At 41.5% G+C, this 20,296-nt stretch overlaps 1 protein-coding gene across 1 annotated transcript in view; it reads left to right on the top strand.

Moving 5' to 3' along the window:
* Positions 1-20,296, top strand: part of LOC115135667 (gamma-aminobutyric acid receptor subunit alpha-3-like) — a 117,896-nt gene that overhangs the window by 53,256 nt on the left and 44,344 nt on the right. Inside the window, exon 4 of the mRNA XM_029670570.2 lies at positions 2,641-2,861. Within this exon, the coding sequence (XP_029526430.1) occupies positions 2,641-2,861 (221 nt within the window). The remainder of the gene's footprint in view (positions 1-2,640; positions 2,862-20,296) is intronic.

The following is a 20,296-nucleotide window of genomic DNA, read 5'->3' as shown; positions in this document are numbered from 1 at the left end:
TATGTAACACTTCCACATCTGCCTATGTAACACTTCCACACCTGCCTATGTAACACTTCCACATCTGCCTATGTATGTAACACTTCCACATCTGCCTATGTATGTAACACTTCCACACCTGCATATGTAACACTTTCCATCTACCTATGTAACACTTCCACATCTGCCTATGTAACACTTCCACACATGCCTATGTAACACTTCCACACCTGCCTATGTAACACTTCCACACCTGCCTATGTAACACTTCCACACCTGCCTATGTAACACTTCCACACCTGCCTATGTAACACTTCCACACCTGCCTATGTAACACTTCCACACCTACCTATGTAACACTTCCACATCTGCCTATGTAACACTTCCACATCTGCCTATGTAACACTTCCACACCTGCCTATGTAACACTTCCACACCTGCCTATGTAACACTTCCACACCTGCCTATGTAACACTTCCACACCTGCCTATGTAACACTTCCACACCTGCCTATGTAACACTTCCACACCTACCTATGTAACACTTCCACATCTGCCTATGTATGTAACACTTCCACATCTGCCTATGTATGTAACACTTCCACACCTGCCTATGTAACACTTTCAATCTACCTATGTAACACTTTCACATCTACCTATGTAACACTTCCACACCTGCCTATGTAACACTTCCACATCTGCAGCGAAAGGTGACAGTGCTATAGCGGTGTTTGTCAGACCATGAGACATCCCGAAAATCGGTCTTCTCACAAAATCATATGTAGTGTCTGAACTATTATGATCCCTCTATAGAAAGATGAGACTCTCACAAACATAATGGTGTTCTCCATTTTGCTCTATGACAAGTGTGGGACTCCTCTGAAGTCAGTACTGCCGATCTGCCAACTTCTGTCTATAGCGTCCGAACAGTTTGGGCTACACACTAATATGACCCCTCCATGTAAAGGTGAGATTCTCATGAACACGTACATGTTTTGCTCTAGGTTGCCCACAGGCCTCACAATACTCCGCTGAAGGTCCCCCTGTACCAGTCAAAAAGGTTATGTTTTCTGATCTTTCTTATATCTCTCAGATATATAGTAGGATAGACATTTCAGAACAAACTTCCTTTAAATATTTTAGGGGGACTATCTCTTGTTCCATGTTATGAATCTCTTATTTTTTAATTCCATTATTTTACTTTTAGATTTGTGTGTGTTGTTGTGAATTGTTAGATACAACTGCACTTTTGGAGCTCACACCGGCATTTCGATTCAACCACAATAACACATCTGCTGAATATGTGTATGTGACCAGTAAAATTTGATTTGATTTTGATTTGTTATCCAATGCTAATAGCAGGAAGGCCAAATACATTTTTTATCGTCAAATTCTTTTTAAATATTTTTTTTATACTTCAAGGGATCTTAAAATTCTAAATCAAATGATCCTTGGAATGATCTTCTTAAAACAGTTCCATATAGCTTAGTAGACCATCCACCCACTTCAGAATAAACTTGGTAACTTGGAATGATCTTCTTAAAACAGTTCCATATAGCTTAGTAGACCATCCACCCACTTCAGAATAAACTTGGTAACTTGGAATGATCTTCTTAAAACAGTTCCATATAGCTTAGTAGACCATCCACCCACTTCAGAATAAACTTGGTAACTTGGAATGATCTTCTTAAAACAGTTCCATATAGCTTAGTAGACCATCCACCCACTTCAGAATAAACTTGGTAACTTGGAATGACCTTCTTAAAACAATTCCAAATAGCTCGGTAGTTACAATTTTTCTGTGCATTTCATGCACTTATTTTGTGCCATGAATTGTTGATTGGTGCATAATGGTTTATTTCAGGGTCCTTGATGGAAACGTATATAATATGTGCCATTCCTGTGGTGGCTGGCAGGGGACAGATTGCTACATTGTTGCTGACAGTCATTATTGTGGCCTGGGTGTAGACTTGTAGACTATTATTTGATGTTCCTGTTTGGTCATCGTCCTGTTCATTATGACATGAATTTACAATGAAAAAAATCACTACACCATTTGTTCTAAATATGTTGGGGACCATTTCGTAAAACAGCCAAAGTCTAAATGAAGCTGAAATGATCGGCGATTCGTTTTTTTCCATGACATTTTAATACCTATGGAAAATCCTATCAGAATGGAAGAAACATCTGAGGAATAGAAGTGTGAGGCCACTCCCCTACTTCACCAGCAGCCACTAACGGCACGAGATTACTCTCTGAACTTAGAGAGGTTTATTGGGGACACTGTCCCTTGTTACGTGTTTGGCAATATGGTCAGAGAGATAACTATTGGAAAACTCATGTTTTATCCCGCCGGCAACAGCTGTGAAAACGCAATCATTGGAGTATGAACTCTGAAGGACGCCTCGAGGATCCCACATTGACAAGGCTGTTTTCCCCTTCAAATAAAATGCATGATGCATTATTGACGTCTGTGCGTGCTTTTGGGAGGGAACTCAACTCTCTGCTAGTCAAGGCCATGACTGACAATATACTGTACCTACCAGGACAGAGAACAGTCTTTCCATTTGCAGCTCTTACGGGAGATGCTGAATATTACATTCAAATTTGATTGAGATATTCTTACCTTATAAACAGACTTATTCTCTCCGTCTTTTCCCAGGAGTACACCATCGACGTGTTCTTCCGTCAAAGCTGGAGGGATGAGAGGCTGAAGTTCGACGGGCCCATGCAGGTCCTGCCTCTTAACAACCTCCTGGCCAGTAAGATCTGGACTCCAGACACCTTCTTCCACAACGGGAAGAAATCTGTGGCCCACAACATGACCACGCCCAACAAACTGCTACGCCTGGTGGACAACGGTACCCTGCTTTACACTATGAGGTGAGCCATCTGAAGTCTCCCAGATCACCCTTTATTGACCTATAGTACCAAGATTGGATACTTTCAAAATGATGTTGGCCCATTGCATACTCCACTAACACCCACCACTACTGTCTGACCAAACACTGCCACCACCACACTCATCCCATTTCTCAGTTGCCACACACAAAAATCTCCTGACAATGCACATTTGGTAGTTGACTGGCTAGCAGAGAGGGCATGGTCTCCATCTTGTGTAATGTTATCTGAGTTAGGGGAGTCTGAGGTGGGCGACAGGAGTCTGAGGTGGGCGTGTAGGCCTGAGGCCAGCTAGCGGAATGACCTGCGCACAGAAGTGCTTTGATGAATGAAGGTGATAATTGAATAGTGGATGTCTGGGCCAGGAGCTATCCAGAGCAATGTGTCTGACTGCCAGGGGACTGAGTGGTCTTTCCCTGAATCCAGTCTGACACCGAACATGCTTCATGGAGGCAGCCATGGTGTAACTAAGCTCCTCTAGCCACACTCTTTTGTTCAGGATTGTAACTATGATGTTCAAAGTACTCTTTGTCCTGAGAATCAGTAACCACTCTGCCAGTCTACTGTGTGCTATGTAGCTGTTTGGACATCCTCAGCAAGCTTGAGTAAAATTGTATTGCTTATTTAAGAAACCTGTAGCAGCAAGAACTGTTTGATAACTTAACTGCCGCCACTCTGTCTCCCCATCAAGTATTGCTTCTGAATTTCTTGATATAGAGTGCATTCAGGAAAATATTCAGAGCCATTGACTTTTTCCACATTTTGTTACATTACAGCCTTATTCTAAAATGGATCAAATTGATTTTTCCCCCTCATCAATCTACACACAATACCCCATAATGTCAAAGCAAAAACAGTTTAAAAAAATATTTTTTGCAAATTAATAAAATAACAAAGAATCTGAAATATCACATTTACATAAGTAATTGAGAACCTTTACTTAGTACATTGTTGAAGCACCTTAGGCAGCGATTACAGCCTCGAGTCTTCTTGGGTATGACCCTACAAGCTTGGCACACTTGTATTTGGGGAGTTTCTCCCATTCTTCTCTGCAGATCCTCTCAAGCTCTGTCAGTTTGGATGGGGAGCATCGTGGCACTGCTATTTACAGGTCTCTTCAGAGAAGTTATTCCTGCGTTATCTTGGTTGTGTGCTTAGGGTCTTTGTCCTGTTGGAAGGTGAACCTTCGCCCCAGTCTGAGCTCCTGAGCGCTCTGGAGTAGGGATTCATCAATGATCTCTCTGTACTTTGCTCCATCTTACTTTCCCTCGAGCTTAACTAGTCTCCCAGTCCCTTCCACTAAAAACATCCCCACAGAGTGATGCTGTACAACCATGCTTCCCCGTAGGGATGGTGCCAGGTTTCCTCCAGACGCGACGCTTGGCATTCAGGCCAAAGAGTTCAATCTTGGTTTCATCAGACCAGAGAATATTGTTTCTCATTATGGGGTATTGTGTGTAGATTGATGAGGAACAAAAATAATGTAATTCATTTTAGAATAAGGATGTAACATAAATAGTTTACGAATGCACTGTATGACCCTTGAGTAGAAGTAGGACTCTTCATATAGTAATGATGGTTGTCCATAGGGACTCTGGCCAATAATTAAGGTAGCTCTTATTGGGGTAGTTCATTTACCTGTGAATTTAATGCTGCAGTTGTCACATTGAAAGAGTCATGGAACGCCATTATTTTCCCAGCTGGGTCCCTTATTTTGAGTTCATTTGATGTGACTGTGATTCTCCTGAGGCTAAGAATAACATTTGGATTTGGATTGATTATTAAAGGGCCTGTCACTTCTTCATTTGCAAGCAAAGATAGCGTGTTGCAAGACAAGTTGCTATCAAGGGCTTTTTGGCTATTCTAGACACTGCATTAAGGCAAACAAGATACAAAAATACTATTTTATAAATAGTTTCTGGGGCTATTGCACGTGGACATCAGTATGCTGTATTAATTGCATTGTATTATTCATTTCATTGTTAGTATTCATTTCATTATTCATTTAAAACAATTTCCAATGTTTTAGGAAACGCCAAGAGCAGGCAATTTAGGGACACTCGGAAAAGTGTTCCAACTCGAAACATGTTCTCCTCCGACAATCAAAATATTTTCACATGACCCTCCCCTTGTACCGTAAAAATTAAAATAAAAAAAATTAACTGCCACATAAGGATTATCAACACAAATAAAAAATAATTGTAGCAACCATGTGTTTATAAACGTGGATATTTCCTTGACCAAATCGCCTTGGCCACTTCGCCGACCACCACGGACGAGCTCACTCTCCCTGCCATTACACTATGATCAGAGCCAACAGCAAACAATGATCAGCTAGGGGGGAATCAGATTTTCAACATTTTGATGCTATATTTATAATCATATAAAATATATGCAACTAAAATGTTCCACCTACACCTGTATCAATGCACCACACACAACCAACACATAACTGCATACCGATTACCAATTTCGAGCGCTTCATCGTGGTTTACGTTTTCACACAATCAAATAGAATAGATAAATAGAGTCAATAAAATAAATAAATGTCAATCTCGACAAACAGAAAATACATCCCTCCCTACTAAGTATCTAAGACGTGGCTTGACAAACTCTGAATGTCATTTGAAAATGTTGGTGTATTCTAACAAATGTCTTTTTCCATTCCACAGGGTGGCAGGTAGCCTAGTGTTTAGAGCGTTGGCCAGTACCGAAAAAACCCGAAAGGTTGCTGGATCGAATCCCTGCGCTGACAAAGTAAAGATCTGTTGACTGCCCCTGAACAAGGCAGTTATCACACTGTTCCCCGGTAGACCGTCATTGAAAATAAGAATGTGTTCTTAACTGACTTGCCTAGTTAAATATATATATTTAATCCATTAATTTAATTGACGGATGCTGGTATTAGAGGGAAGTAGATTAACGTGTGCAGGTAGCCTACAGGAGCCTAATCAAATTAAAACCTTGTGACTGGTTTTGTTTATTCCACACTTACTATAAAAAGGTAATACATTTAAAAGGTTAAATTACACATATTTAGGCTATATTGAAGCGTTACGTTCGAGGTTGAGGAATGGTCGGATCAGAAAGGAGGTATAGCTGAATAACTGTACCTGCTGTGTGGCCACATTATACAGGGTGACTTGGGAGAATGATGATCGGCAACAGACAGTGCATCAGTATCCGAAGCATAAATACAGCCAGACTGTCCTGTGCTATGGCTTTCTACACCTTATCATCTCTCGAGTGCAGACCCACAACTGATCCAAATGGAACGAAACATTCAAATCACAGAGCTTTTGCGCCATTATTCAAATGACATTTTCACTGCAAGTTTCCAGCCTAGAGTAGAATTGTACTCAATTGTACTCACTTTTAAACAATTATGCAATATTCATTAGCCTGCATATTTAAAAAAATATATATATATATATATATATATATATATATATATATATATATACTGTATAATATATACTGTAAAAATACAAATCATTAAAAAACCAAGGGACCTCACCAAAAGATTTGAGCCTTTTGGTATTCCCACTTCTGACACCAGTGTAGCAAATGGCAGGACAAGGAAGTGAATACAGGTCACTGGCGTGAAAGGCAAATGCCTTGTGCCAATAGGGTTAACCCACTTGGTAGGACTCATATAGTGAGCATTGTGACAGTATAATGGTTTTGGTTTGACAGTAACAGGGACCAGGGTTTGAGTCCCAGTCAGGGTACCCCCCTAATCCACTATATTGGTGTCAGGTGTTTGAGAACACCATTGAAAGCATGTCCCAGACAAGTTTTAGTCACATTACATTTGTGTTAGGCTAGCAATGTTTTGAATGGAACACATACACAATCCATGTCTCAATTGTCTAAATGGCTTAAAAATGATTCTTTAACCAGTCTCCTCCCCTTCATATCATAACCGCCATCGATAAAAGACAGTACTGTGCAGCCGTCTTCATCGACCTCGCCAAGGCTTTCGACTCTGTCAATCACCATATTCTTATCGGCAGACTCAATAGCCTCGGTTTCTCGGATGACTGCCTTGCCTGGTTCACCAACTACTTTGCAGACAGAGTTCAGTGTGTCAAATCGGAGGGCATGCTGTCCGGTCCTCTGGCAGTCTCTATGGGGGTGCCACAGGGTTCAATTCTCGGGCCGACTCTTTTCTCTGTATATATCAATGATGTTGCTCTTGCTGCGGGCGATTCCCTGATCCACCTCTACGCAGACGACACCATTCTATATACTTTCGGCCCGTCATTGGACACTGTGCTATCTAACCTCCAAACGAGCTTCAATGCCATACAGCACTCCTTCCGTGGCCTCCAACTGCTCTTAAACGCGAGTAAAACCAAATGCATGCTTTTCAACCGATCGCTGCCTGCACCCGCATGCCCGACTAGCATCACCACCCTGGATGGTTCCGACCTTGAATATGTGGACATCTATAAGTACCTAGGTGTCTGGCTAGACTGCAAACTCTCCTTCCAGACTCACATCAAACATATCCAATCGAAAATCAAATCAAGAGTCGGCTTTCTATTCCGCAACAAAGCCTCCTTCACTCACGCCGCCAAGCTTACCCTAGTAAAACTGACTATCCTACCGATCCTCGATTTCGGCGATGTCATCTACAAAATGGCTTCCAACACTCTACTCAGCAAACTGGATGCAGTCTATCATAGTGCCATCCGTTTTGTCACCAAAGCACCTTATACCACCCACCACTGCGACTTGTATGCTCTAGTCGGCTGGCCCTCGCTACATATTCGTCGCCAGACCCACTGGCTCCAGGTCATCTACAAGTCCATGCTAGGTAAAGCTCCGCCTTATCTCAGTTCACTGGTCACGATGGCAACACCCATCCGTAGCACACGCTCCAGCAGGTGTATCTCATTGATCATCCCTAAAGCCAACACCTCATTTGGCCGCCTTTCGTTCCAGTACTCTGCTGCCTGTGACTGGAACGAACTGCAAAAATCGCTGAAGTTGGAGACTTTTATCTCCCTCACCAACTTCAAACATCAGCTATCCGAGCAGCTAACCGATCGCTGCAGCTGTACATAGTCTATTGGTAAATAGCCCACCCATTTTCACCTACCTCATTCCCATACTGTTTTTATACTGTTTTTTTTTATTTTTTTATTTACTTTTCTGCTCTTTTGCACACCAATATCTCTACCTGTACATGACCATCTGATCATTTATCACCCCAGTGTTAATCTGCAAAATTGTATTATTCGCCTACCTCATGCCTTTTGCACACATTGTATATAGACTGCCCATTTTTTTTATTTTATTTTTTTTATTTTTTTTCTACTGTGTTATTGACTTGTTAATTGTTTACTCCATGTGTAACTCTGTGTTGTCTGTTCACACTGCTATGCTTTATCTTGGCCAGGTCGCAGTTGCAAATGAGAACTTGTTCTCAACTAGCCTACCTGGTTAAATAAAGGTGAAATAAATTCATCTACACTGATTGAAGTGGATTTAACAGGTGACATCAATAAGGGATCATAGCTTTCACCTGAATCCACCTGGTCAGTCTACGTCATGGAAAGAGCTCAGTGTATCTTGCCTTTTAGAAGGCAAAACAAGGAAATAGCATCATACATTCTTGCAATACTGCTACTTATATTCTCACACTATTCAAGCACGATTTTCCCTGCAAATGCTCAGTGTGTTAGAAGTGTCCCCATCTTTACCACATCCACCACCATACGTGTCGGTGACTCTTGCATATGCACGCTCTGATTTAGAGGGGTTGGGTTAAGTGCGGAAGACACATTTCAGTTGAATGCGTTCAGTTGTACAACTGACTAGGTATCCCCATTTCCCCATCTTAGAACATGCAGTCGTGCTTTTGAATCTACATCTGATCCGATGCCATTTACAACATAGTGAAACACTTCAGTTGTATAATATGTTTACTTAGCGGGTTGAAAAGTGCCGTTTTGACACATGCAATCTTTCAGAAAGCCTTCGAAAGCATGTTGATGTCATCATTTGTCCCCTTATTGCAGTGTATTGTAGCTGTTTAGTGGTGGCATTGTGTGTTGGCATTGTGAAAGCAGAGAGAAGGGGTTGAATAATAGATCCTGGACTGGATATTGCTTTCTCAGAAGCAGTTTCATAGAGTGCCTTGCCCTCCACAGTGCTACCAGTTATGTCTTAAAGACAGGCTGCAGTTGTCTCCAACAGCATTTTATGGAGAGTTCATTATGTTTTCATGAATTAAAGAGTACTGTGTGCAGAAACTGCCTGCGGTTAATGTGACTGATACAAAAGATAGATTACACTTCCATAGCATCCAGCCCTGTGAGCTCATCTGACTCAAATGCATCCTATGACAGAAAACAAAGAGCTCCCTTCCTGTCTTCACAAAGAAAACTGGTGAAATGAGAAGTACTATAAGGTTATGCATTTCCATCTGGTTTGTTGCCAAACTTCAGTTCTTAGTTGTTTTTTGTTTTGTTTTTTTGAGTGGTTGGTTCATGCTGTGTACTCTCAGATCTTCTGTCATGCCATTGTTTGGTCATTTGTAATTCGTTAAACTAGTATGGCAGGTCAAACGTAGCCTGAGTGCCAGTCTGTTTGTACTCTCTTGCCAAGTCCTATTGGCATTGTCAAGTTCAGGCTAGGTCTGGTTAGGCCCAAAACAATACAGGTTTAAGACAAAATAATAATTCCATGTGTCAGTGTTTGAAAATAAATAAATTCATTGGACCAGCAGCATTGTTGATCCTACAGGATTTGCATTAAAATCGTGACCAGCGGTCGGGAAATCAAGTAATAAAGTGGCTGTAGATCATTTGAAAGACTTTTCAGTGAATAGAATGATAGTAAAACAGTTATGCTGTGTGTTTTCTGAGTAGGTAGCTGAAATTCACCACGATTGTGTTTATTTTCCGCTTAATTGGCAAACTTTCTGTACAGCTAACATTCACTTCGTCATTTTCACTCCACCACACCACTGGTCCAATGAATGTGTTTCTTTTCAACTGCTTCTGCATGGAATTGTTACGTTGTCTTAATTAACATTGTTATCTTCTTCCTAAGGTCAAGTCAAAGCCATATATATTGAGTTCAGCCCATTTTTTATTTTTTTTATCCGTTATTTTACCAGGTAAGTTAACTGTTAAAATGTTCTCATTTGCAGCAACAACCTGGGGAATAGTTACAGGGGAGAGGAGGAGGGATGAATGAGACAATTGTAAACTGGGGATTATTAAGTGACCGTGATGGTTTGAGGGCCAGATTGGGAATTTAGCCAGGACACCGGGGTTAACACCCCTACTCTTACGATAAGTGCCATAGGATCTTTAATGACCTCAGTCAGGACACCCATTTAACGTCTCATCCGAAAGACGGCACCCTACACAGGGCAGTGTCCTGGGGCATTGGGATATTTTTTTTAGACCAGTGGAAAGAGTGCCTCCTACTGGCCCTCCAACACCACTTCCAGCAGCATCTGGTCTCCCATCCAGGAACTGACCAGGACCAACCCTGCTTAGCTTCAGAAGCAAGCCAGCAGTGGTATGCAGAGTGGTATGCTGCTGGCAAAGTGTCCTCGTTAGTGTCCTTTCACTTTTATGATGCCATTATGTCACACAGCTTGACGATTGTCCTTTTTTAATCAGTATAGTGAAGTAAGTGAATGTCCCAACCACAGTTTTCTGAAACTGAATCATACTTTGGGTTATACTTACAAGAGGTCGACCGATTCATCGGAATGGCCAATTAATTAGGGCCAATTTCAAGTTTTCATAACAAACGGAAATCGGTATTTTTGGGCGCCGATTTTGCCGATTTTTAAAATGTTTTTTATACCTTATTTAACTAGGCAAGTCAGTTAAGAACACATTCTTATTTTCAACGGCCTAGGAACAGTTGGTTAACTGTCTTGTTCAGGGGCAGAACGACAGCTTTTCACCTTGTCAGCTCGGGAGTTTGAATCTTGCAACCTTACAGTTAACTAGTCCAACGCTATAACCACCTGCCTCTCGTTGCACTCCACAAGGAGACTGCCTGTTACGCGAATGCAGTAGAAGCCAAGGTAAGTTGCTAGCTAGCATTAAACTTATCTTATAAAAAACAATCAATCATAATCACTAGTTATAACTACACATGGCTGATGATATTACTAGTTTATCTAGCGTGTCCTGCGTTACATATAATCGATGCAACGCTGGGGGATGATTTAACAAAAGCGCATTTGCGAAAAAAGCACAATCGTTGGACGACTGTACCTAACCATAAACACCAATGCCTTTCTTAAAATCAATACACAGAAGTATATATTTTTAAACCTGAATATTTAGCTAAAGTAAATCCAGGTTAGCAGGCAATATTAACCAGGTGAAATTGTGTCACTTCTCTTGCGTTCATTGCATGCAGAGTCAGGGTATATGCAACAGTTTGGGCAGCCTGGCTCGTTGCGAACTAATTTGCCAGAATTTTACATAATTATGACTTAACATTGAAGGTTGTACAATGTAACAGGAATATTTTGACTTCGGGATGCCACCCGTTAGATAAAATACCGAACAGTTCCGTAATTCACTGAAGTAATAAACGTTTTGTTTTCGAAATGATAGTTTCCGGATTCGACCATATTAATGACCAAAGGCTCGTATTTGTGTGTGTTATGTTATAATTAAGTCTGATTTGATAGAGCAGTCTGACTGAGCGGTGGTAGGCAGCAGCATGCTCGTAAGCATTCATTCAAACAGCACTTTTGTGTGTTTTGCCAGCAGCTCTTCGCAAGCACAGCTCCGTTTATGACTTCAAGCCTATCAGCCTAATGGCTGGTGTATCCGATGTGAAATGGCTAGCTAGTTACGGGGGTGCGCGCTAATAGCGCTTCAATCGTCACTCGCTCTGAGACTTGGAGTAGTTATTCCCTTTGCTCTGCAAGGGCCGCGGCTTTTGTGGAGCGATGGGTAACGCTGCTTCGAGTGTGGCTGTTGTCGATGTGTTCCTGGTTCGAGCCCAGGTAGGGGCGAGGAGAGGGACGGAAGCTATACTGTTACACTGGCAATACTATAGTGCCAATAAGAACATCCAATAGTCAAAGGTATATGAAATACAAATGGTATAGAGAGAAATAGTCCTATAAATACTATATTAACTACAACCTAAAACGTCTTACCTTGGAAATTTGAAGTCTCATGTTAAAAGGAACCACCAACTTCATATGTTCTCATGTTCTGAGCAAGGGACTCAAACGTTAGCTTTTTTACATGGCACATAATGCACTTTTACTTCTCCAACACTTTGTTTTTGCATTATTTAAACCAAATTGAACATCATTATTTATTTGAGGTTAAATGGATTTTTATTTATGTATTATATTAAGTTAAAATAAGTGTTCATTCAGTATTGTTGTAATTGTCATTATTACAAATAAAATAAAATAAAAATCGGCTTTTTTGATCCTCCAATAATCGGTATCGGCGTTGAAAAATCATAATCGGTCGACCTCTACTACTTACTACAGTTCTTCCTATTTCCATAGTAGCATTTCATCAAACACATTTCTTGTCCTGACACAAACGGTACTAGAGCTTCTAAAAACGAAACAGGCAGATTCTGCAGCAGTAAGCATTTCAGCAGTAGAGGCAGGGGCAGGCAGCGCGCCGAGAGACAGAGAGATTACAGGGTGGATCAATATGTCAAGACACAAGAAGAACAAGAGACACACTGATTGTGGTTTTGTTTGGTGAAACGGACAGCGTGGTGCAGTCTTATCAAAGGCCGGACCAAAGTCACAGTGCTTATTATGAGGTTGGCTTCAGCCTTCCCACACAGCCAGGCCGTCACTGGCCTGATTCAGCCCCGATTGGCTTCAACGAGGACAGGTATTGGCTGGAGGCAGTCAACACTGCTGCCTTTGTGACCTGTCTGTCTATATGTTGTCTATTGGGGATGGGATGGTGCAGAGTAAAACTAAAGTAAATAGGGGAGCTCTGACCCTCCCACTAGCCAGCAGTAGAGAGGAGAGCTGTGTCTCCATTTACACCCCCCCATCTCACACCCACCATTACCTCTTCTTCCTCCAGTACTGTCTCATCTGTCCCAGACATCTCACTGTTCCAATCTGTAATCATGTAGGGAAGCAATGAATGTGTGCATAGCTACAATTATGTCACATCTGTCTATTTAGATGATCAGTCCAAGGCCCTTGTCATTTTTGCCAAGGATAATGTCCATTTTAACAATGATGATGGTTTTGATGGGGCTAAAATATGTGTCGGTTCCTTTTTGTAATTTATCACTACCATGCATTCTTTATTTTGTTGTTCAAAACGTACAAAAAGTAGAGCGGAGACGATAACGATGCAGCTGCAACCCCATGAGCAGCCAGTCACCGTTGTCACGTTTCTGCAGATGTGCACGTGTAATGGATGTGCTTGAGGGAGCCTCATACATTATGGAGGATAGCCTGGGCTGACAGCATGGGGAACACACTTACAGCCCACATGCTGCAGGTATCACATAACAGTACCAGACAAAAGTTTGGACACACCTACTCATTCAAGGGTTTTTCTAGATGTTTACTATTTTCTACAATGTAGAATAATAGTGAATACATCAAAACTATGAAATAACACATGGAATCATATACTAACCAAAAAACTGTTAATCAAATCAAATTATATTTTATATTTGAGATTCTTCAAAGTTGCCATCCTTTTGCCTTGATGACAGCTTTGCACACTCTTGGCATTCTCTCAACCAGCTTCACCTGGAATGATTTTCCAACAGTCTTGAAGGAGTTCCCACATAGTATGCTGAGCACTTGTTGTCTGCTTTTCCTTCACTCTGCGGTTCAACTCATCCCAAACCATCTCAATTGGGTTGGGGTCTGATGATAGTGGAGGCCAGGTCATCTGATGCAGCACTCCATAACTCTCCTTGGTCAAATACCCCTTACACAACTTGGAGGTGTGTTGGGTCATTGTCCTGTTGATAAACAAATTGATAGTCCCCACTAAGCGCAAACCAGATGGGATGGCGTGTTTCTGCAGAATGCTGTGGTAGCCATGCTGGTTAAGTGTGCCTTGAATTCTAAATCAATCACATGACCGTGTCACCCCCATACCATCACACCTCCTCCTACATGCTTCAGGGTGGGAACCACACATGCGGAGATCATTCACCTACTCTGTCTCACAAAGACACAGCGGTTGGAACCAAAAATCTCAAATTTGGAGTCATCAGACCAAAGGACACATTTCCACCGGTCTAATATCCATTGCTCGTGTTTCTTGGCCCAAGCAAGTCTCTTCTTCTTATCGGTGTCCTTTAGTAGTGGTTTCTTTGCAAGAATTAGACAATGAAGGCCTGATTCACACAGTCTCCTCTGAACAGTTGAGATGTTGAGATGTTGAGATGTGTCTGTTACTTGAACTCTGTGAAGCATTTATTAGGGCTGCAATCTGAGGTGCAGTTAACTCTAATGAACTTATCCTCTGAAGCAGAGGTAACTCTGGGTCTTTCTTTCCTGTGGCGATCCTCATGAGAGTCAGTTTCATCCTAGCGCTTGATGGTTTTTACGACTGCACTTGAAGAAACTTTAAAAGTTCTTGAAACGTTCCGGATTGACTGACCTTCATATCTTGAAGTAATGATGGACTGTCATTTGTCTTTGCTTATTTGACCTGTTCTTGCCATAATATGGACTTAGTCTTTTACTAAATAGGGATATCTTCTGTATACCACCCCTACCTTGTCACAAAACAATTGATTGGCACAAACGAAGGAAAGAAATTCTACAAATTTAACAAGGCACACCTGTTAATTGAAATGCATTGCAGGTGACTACCTCATTGTGCAAAGCTGTCATCAAGGCAAAGGGTGAAAAATATTTGTTTAACACTTTTTTGGTTACTACATGATTCCATATGTGATAATTCATAGTTTTGATGTATTCGCTATTATTCTACACTGTAGAAAATAGTAAAAAATAAAGAAAAACCCTTGAATGAGTAAGTGTGTCCAAACTTTTGACTGGTACTATATGTTCCATGTTGACTGGATGGATTACGCTCCCTCTGGGGGACTGACACTTCATCTAGGGCCCTCTCACTGTTTCAAGGAGTACTTTTTTCCTTAGGAGTTTCTTGACATATGCAGATTGAGTTCTGTGGATTTCTTACTAAATGAAAAAGTACAGTCACTCGTTCATCTGCCTTCAAGTATATAATGACCATCATCAATATATTTTGCACCTAATTCTCTCAAATTCTGTGTGTGGGTGTGACTAGGGTGGGCATTCTAGTTTCTTTATTTCTATGTTTTGACCGGGTATGGTTCTCAATCAGGGACAGCTGTCTATCGTTGTCTCTGATTGGGAAACATATTAGTCAGCCTTTTTCTCAGCTGTGTTTTGTGGGTAGTTATTTTCTGTTTAGCTGCCTGACAGAACTGTGCGCTTTCGCTTTTCTACCTTGTTATTTTGTTGCGGTGTTCAGTTTAATAAATATCATGAACGCCTACCACGCTGCACTTTGTTCTCCTTCTTCAACCCACGAGAGTCGTGACAAATTCTTATTTAAAACGTTGAAGGACAGAATTTCCTGAGAGTATAATGCAATTACCATCATTCTCTGTGCTTTTAAATTTTTCCTCAATATTTTCCTGTGAATTTTAAAAATGTATTAGACAGTACATTATAGAGCCCTGTCAACACTTAATGGATACATTACATGAGATTCGTACAGCCCTTCTCGTTGTTACTTGGCAAGGTATAAAAGGTATTCTCCCCCTCCCTATATACTGTACCTCCCTCCCGCACTCTCTAGGTTATTTTAAGATCCCCTTGACCTCCCAGGGACATTCCCATCCAGCTCAGGCAGCTAGTCACTGTAGTTTGTTAGCCTGGGATTTGCCCTGTGGTGGTATGCCCAGGAGCCCTGTTCAACCTGGCCCTTACTACCTGTCCCTGTCTCTGTCCCCTCCACAGCCCCTCAGCCCTCCCCTGGCCCTGGCCCAGCACTCGATATGGGGGCAGCAGCGGATAGGATTTAATTGCTCTATAACAGGTACTCGGTTTAGGTGCCTGTTGGCAAAGCCTTGTCACAGATCTTCACCATCTCAGACCAGACAGAAGAGGTGTTAAGACAACCATAGGGGCAGATGAGGGGTTAGATAGTCTAAGGGCAGGCATGGATTTCTAGTCATTTAAGCTTGCTGACGTAATACACGTATGGAGATATACAGTTGAAGTCGGAAGTTTACATACACCTTAGCCAACTACATTTAAACTCAGGTTTTCACAATTCCTGACATTTAATCCAAGTAAAAATTCCCTGTCTTAGGTCAGTTAGGATCAGCACTTTATTTTAATGTGAAATGTCAAAATAATAGTAGAGAGAATTAGTTGTTTCAGCTTTTATTTCTTTCATCACATTCCCAGTGGGTCAGAAGTTTACATACACTCAAATAGTATTTGGTAGCATTTCCTTTAAACTGTTTAACTTGGGTCAAATGTTTCGGGTAGCCTTCCACAAGCTTCCCACAATAAGTTGGGTGAATTTTGGCCCATTCCTCCTGACAGAGCTGGTGTAACTGAGTCAGGTTTGTAGACCTCCTTGCTCGCACACGCTTTTTCAGTTCTGCCCACAAATGTTCTATGGGATTGAGGTCAGGGCTTTGTGATGGCCACTCCAATACCTTGACTTTGTTGTCCTTAAGCCATTTTGCCACAACTTTGGAAGTATGCTTGGGGTCATTGTCCATTTGGAAGACCCATTTGCAACCAAGCTTTAACTTCCTGACAGATGTCTTGAGATGTTGCTTCACTATATCCACATAATTTTTCTCTTCATGATGCCATCTATTTTGTGAAGTGCACTTCCAGGTTATGTCGATGTAGGACTCGTTTTACTGTGGATATAGATACTTTTGTACCCGTTTCCTCCAGCATCTTAACAAGGTCCTTTGCTGTTGTTCTGGGATTGATTTGCACTTTTCGCACCAAAGTATGTTAATCTCTAGGAGACAGAACGCGTCTCCTTCCAGAGCAGTATGACGGCTGCGTGGTCCCATGGTGTTTATACTTGCATACTATTGTTTGTACAGATGAACGTGGTACCTTCAGGCGTTTGGACACTGCTCCCAAGGATGAACCAGACTTGTGGAGGTCTACAATTTGTTTCTGAAGTCTTGGCTGATTTCTTTTGATTTTGCCATGATGTCAAGTAAAGAGGCATTGAGTTTGAAGTTAGGCCTTGAAATACATCCACAGGTACACCTCCAATTGACTCAAATTATGTCAATTATTCTAACAGAAGCTTCTAAAACCATGACATCATTTTCTGGAATTTTCCAAGCTGTTTAAAGGCACAGTCAACTCAGTGTATGTAAACGTCTGACCCACTGGAATTGTGATACAGTGAATTGTAAGTGAAATAATCTGTCTGTAAAACAATTGTTGGAAAAATTACTTGTGTCATGTACAAAGTAGATGTCCTAACCGACTTGCCAAAACTATAGTATGTTAACAATAATTTTGTGGAGTGATTGAAAAACGAGTTTTAATGACTCAACCTAAGTGTATGTAAACTTCCGACTTCAACTGTAACTATTAATTACTGTCTGTGAGTAATTGTTGCACATGGAGGTCCTAAGGTTACCTCTACAGTGCTGCCTTGGAATGTCAGATGGAATTGGAGGGCGGGTACTGTTTGTTGCCTCTCTCAGTGCGTGCCAGCTACACACTTTGCAGTTATCCCTGCTGATTTAGCCACTTGCAATTGACACCTCACCAGGGTCAGCAGTATGAAGCGGTAGCCAGGCGGGGACGGGGGGTTTGTAACAGGCATTATCACTCCGGCCTTCCTGCCATCTGCTCCTTCTCTACTGAGTACAAGGGTTCAGAAAGGAATCAGAAAGGGTTCAGAAAGGGATCAGAAAGGGCTCAGAAAGGGTGAGTCATTAAAAGTAAAAGTTCAAGTACAAAGATTCAGCGCATGGTTTAAATAATGTACAGAAATTGCATGATCAGAAAAGTATTGTCGGGAAGGAAGTGGTGCATAACCAGAGACTGGGGCCTATAGCGTAGCTCCCAGCATATATCCTGTTATAGCCATAGATATGTTTTACTACTTACTTTAAGTACTGTAAACAATATATTCCACTGGTTGTCTCATTAGGAACAATGGTAGTACTTGTGTCTGAACCAAGATTCATGCTTATAACTAATGAAATCTTCCATGTTTTCTTCTCCTGTATCGTGCATAATTATAATGAGTATATCATATGAGATGAGAGAGGGAGAAATACAAAAAATAATTGCCTCTAACTAAACAAACCATGTTGGCACTGATATACAAACACTGCTGATAATTGTGACGTGTTTTCTCCTCCGAAACAATTTGTGTGCATCCTTGTGAACGACTGACAACACAATCATGTAGTGCCAGATATCGCTGAGTCAGCTGGCTTCCAAGTAATGATTTTGTATCTACTCTTGTCCCGGGGGAGACAATTGTTTAATAGACATTTAAAGTGCCTTTTTACTGATGGCTTTTCAGGCAGTCCGCTGGCTGCTAGAATTCTCCTTTTAACAGCCTATAATAAGCATACATATGCTGAGAAGAAAGAAAGTACTTTTATTGATTTCAGAGTGGAGTTTAGGGCCATACAAATAAAAAATATTATTTTCTGTCTGACCTTCTCTCCTCTGTGTTTGCTGCATGTGATTGGATTAAGAGTTTTTGCACTGGGTAAATACGGTAGTTCATCTTTTGTTTTCACACCGATTCAGGTTGAATTACTTTCTCGTACTCTAACTGATGTCAAGCATCTCTGGGTCCATAAAACAGATTCTCAGTGGCGTTTTCAAGTCCTGCAAAATGGCGAAAATAATATTAAACGCTGCTGCCATAGCATCCTCTCCTAGGAGTGTTGTCTAATTGGAGCCCAGGGGTCCATTTTAATGATGTTTGTACACCGAAGCATAGAGCTCATGCATCCTATTTATATTTCATAGTCACCATCACCAATAGGAGCAATGGACTCAGAAACACACAAGGACCCACTAAATGTTTCTGAACCTGTACAAGGGCATGTTCATTGAGACATGTGATGCGACAATATTGCGGCCAAAGAGCAAGAGCCTTTAACTTCAGTGGGCTAAATCAGGGTCAGTGTTTCTTGGTAGTCTTTAACAAATCTACTTTGAAACAAAACTATACACCTCACACACAGTTATGGGCTTAAAAAAAGAAGAAACCTGTACCATGTCAGGTATAGAGTTGAAACGTACTCCATTTTGAGTTTTCATCCTAATATTACACTTTATATACATCACAGAAGACTGAAATATAACAAAACCGTTTGACATAGAAACGCCAGATTTTCTGCTAATTATAAAAAATTATGAAATTATGAAAAATATTACTAACATTCCACCCATGAGGTCACTAGAGGGTGATTTGGCCAATTGACTGCAGAAAAGGGCTACATAGAGAGGAACAGTGACAGGAGGCTTTGGCTTAGCTGCTGCAGTACAGCTTTGCTGCTTGAATGTGTAACCTTGACACAGATGGAAATAGTCAAAGTCAACTGTCGCTACTGTGTTCCAGCCTGCCTTCTGATTGACACACCTCCGGACGTTTAGTGGGATATTGGTAGGGGCTAATGAGGCCATTCAGGGAGGGGAGCGCTGTGCATGGAGGACATGGGATGGGGAGGGTTGGTTCCCACGTCGCCACTCATTTGGCCACAGCGGTGACTGACACATATTGTAACGGGACATTTCACGCTTTGTTAGCTGCTCGGCCACCTCATAATTAGGGTGGCATGTGCTCGAGCTCAGCTCAGCCTGATTTTAGATTCTCAAGATACTAAAAAGATCATCAAGGAGCTTTTTGTTCTGATCTCTTCAGTTTTTTTGTTGTTGCTGTTGGTTTAAATCAAATCAAATTGTATTGTTAACTCACGTACACATACACTGACTGTACAAAACATTAGCAACACCTTCCTAATATTGAGTTGCACCCCTTTTTGCCCTCAGAACAGCCTCAATTTGTGAGAGGCGGTGGCCCGCGTCGGCGGGTCGATGTTTTCCTCGAAGCGTACGAAGAAGGTGTTGAACTTTTCCAGGAGTGAGGCATTGGTGTCCACGATGTGGCTGGCTTTCCCTTTATAATCTGTGATTGTCTGCAGTCTCTGGCACATACGGTCGTCTTGTGTCTGAGCTGTTGAATTACGACTCACTTGGTCCCTGTACTGTCGATTTGCCTCTTTGACTGCCTTACGGAGGGCATAGCTGGTCTGTTTGTACACGTCCATGTTCCCAGTCACTTTGCAGAGGTTAAATGTGACACTTTGCGATTTCAGTATTGTGCGGATGCTCCCATCTATCCACAGTTTTTGGTGGTCCAGAGTTCTCGATGTGCGAG

This window comes from Oncorhynchus nerka, linkage group LG10 (genome assembly GCF_034236695.1).
Source record: "Oncorhynchus nerka isolate Pitt River linkage group LG10, Oner_Uvic_2.0, whole genome shotgun sequence".
In the NCBI taxonomy this organism is placed as follows: domain Eukaryota; kingdom Metazoa; phylum Chordata; class Actinopteri; order Salmoniformes; family Salmonidae; genus Oncorhynchus; species Oncorhynchus nerka.
The sequence above is the reverse complement of the archived record's forward strand: the minus strand, read 5'-3'. Positions and strand labels throughout refer to the sequence as shown.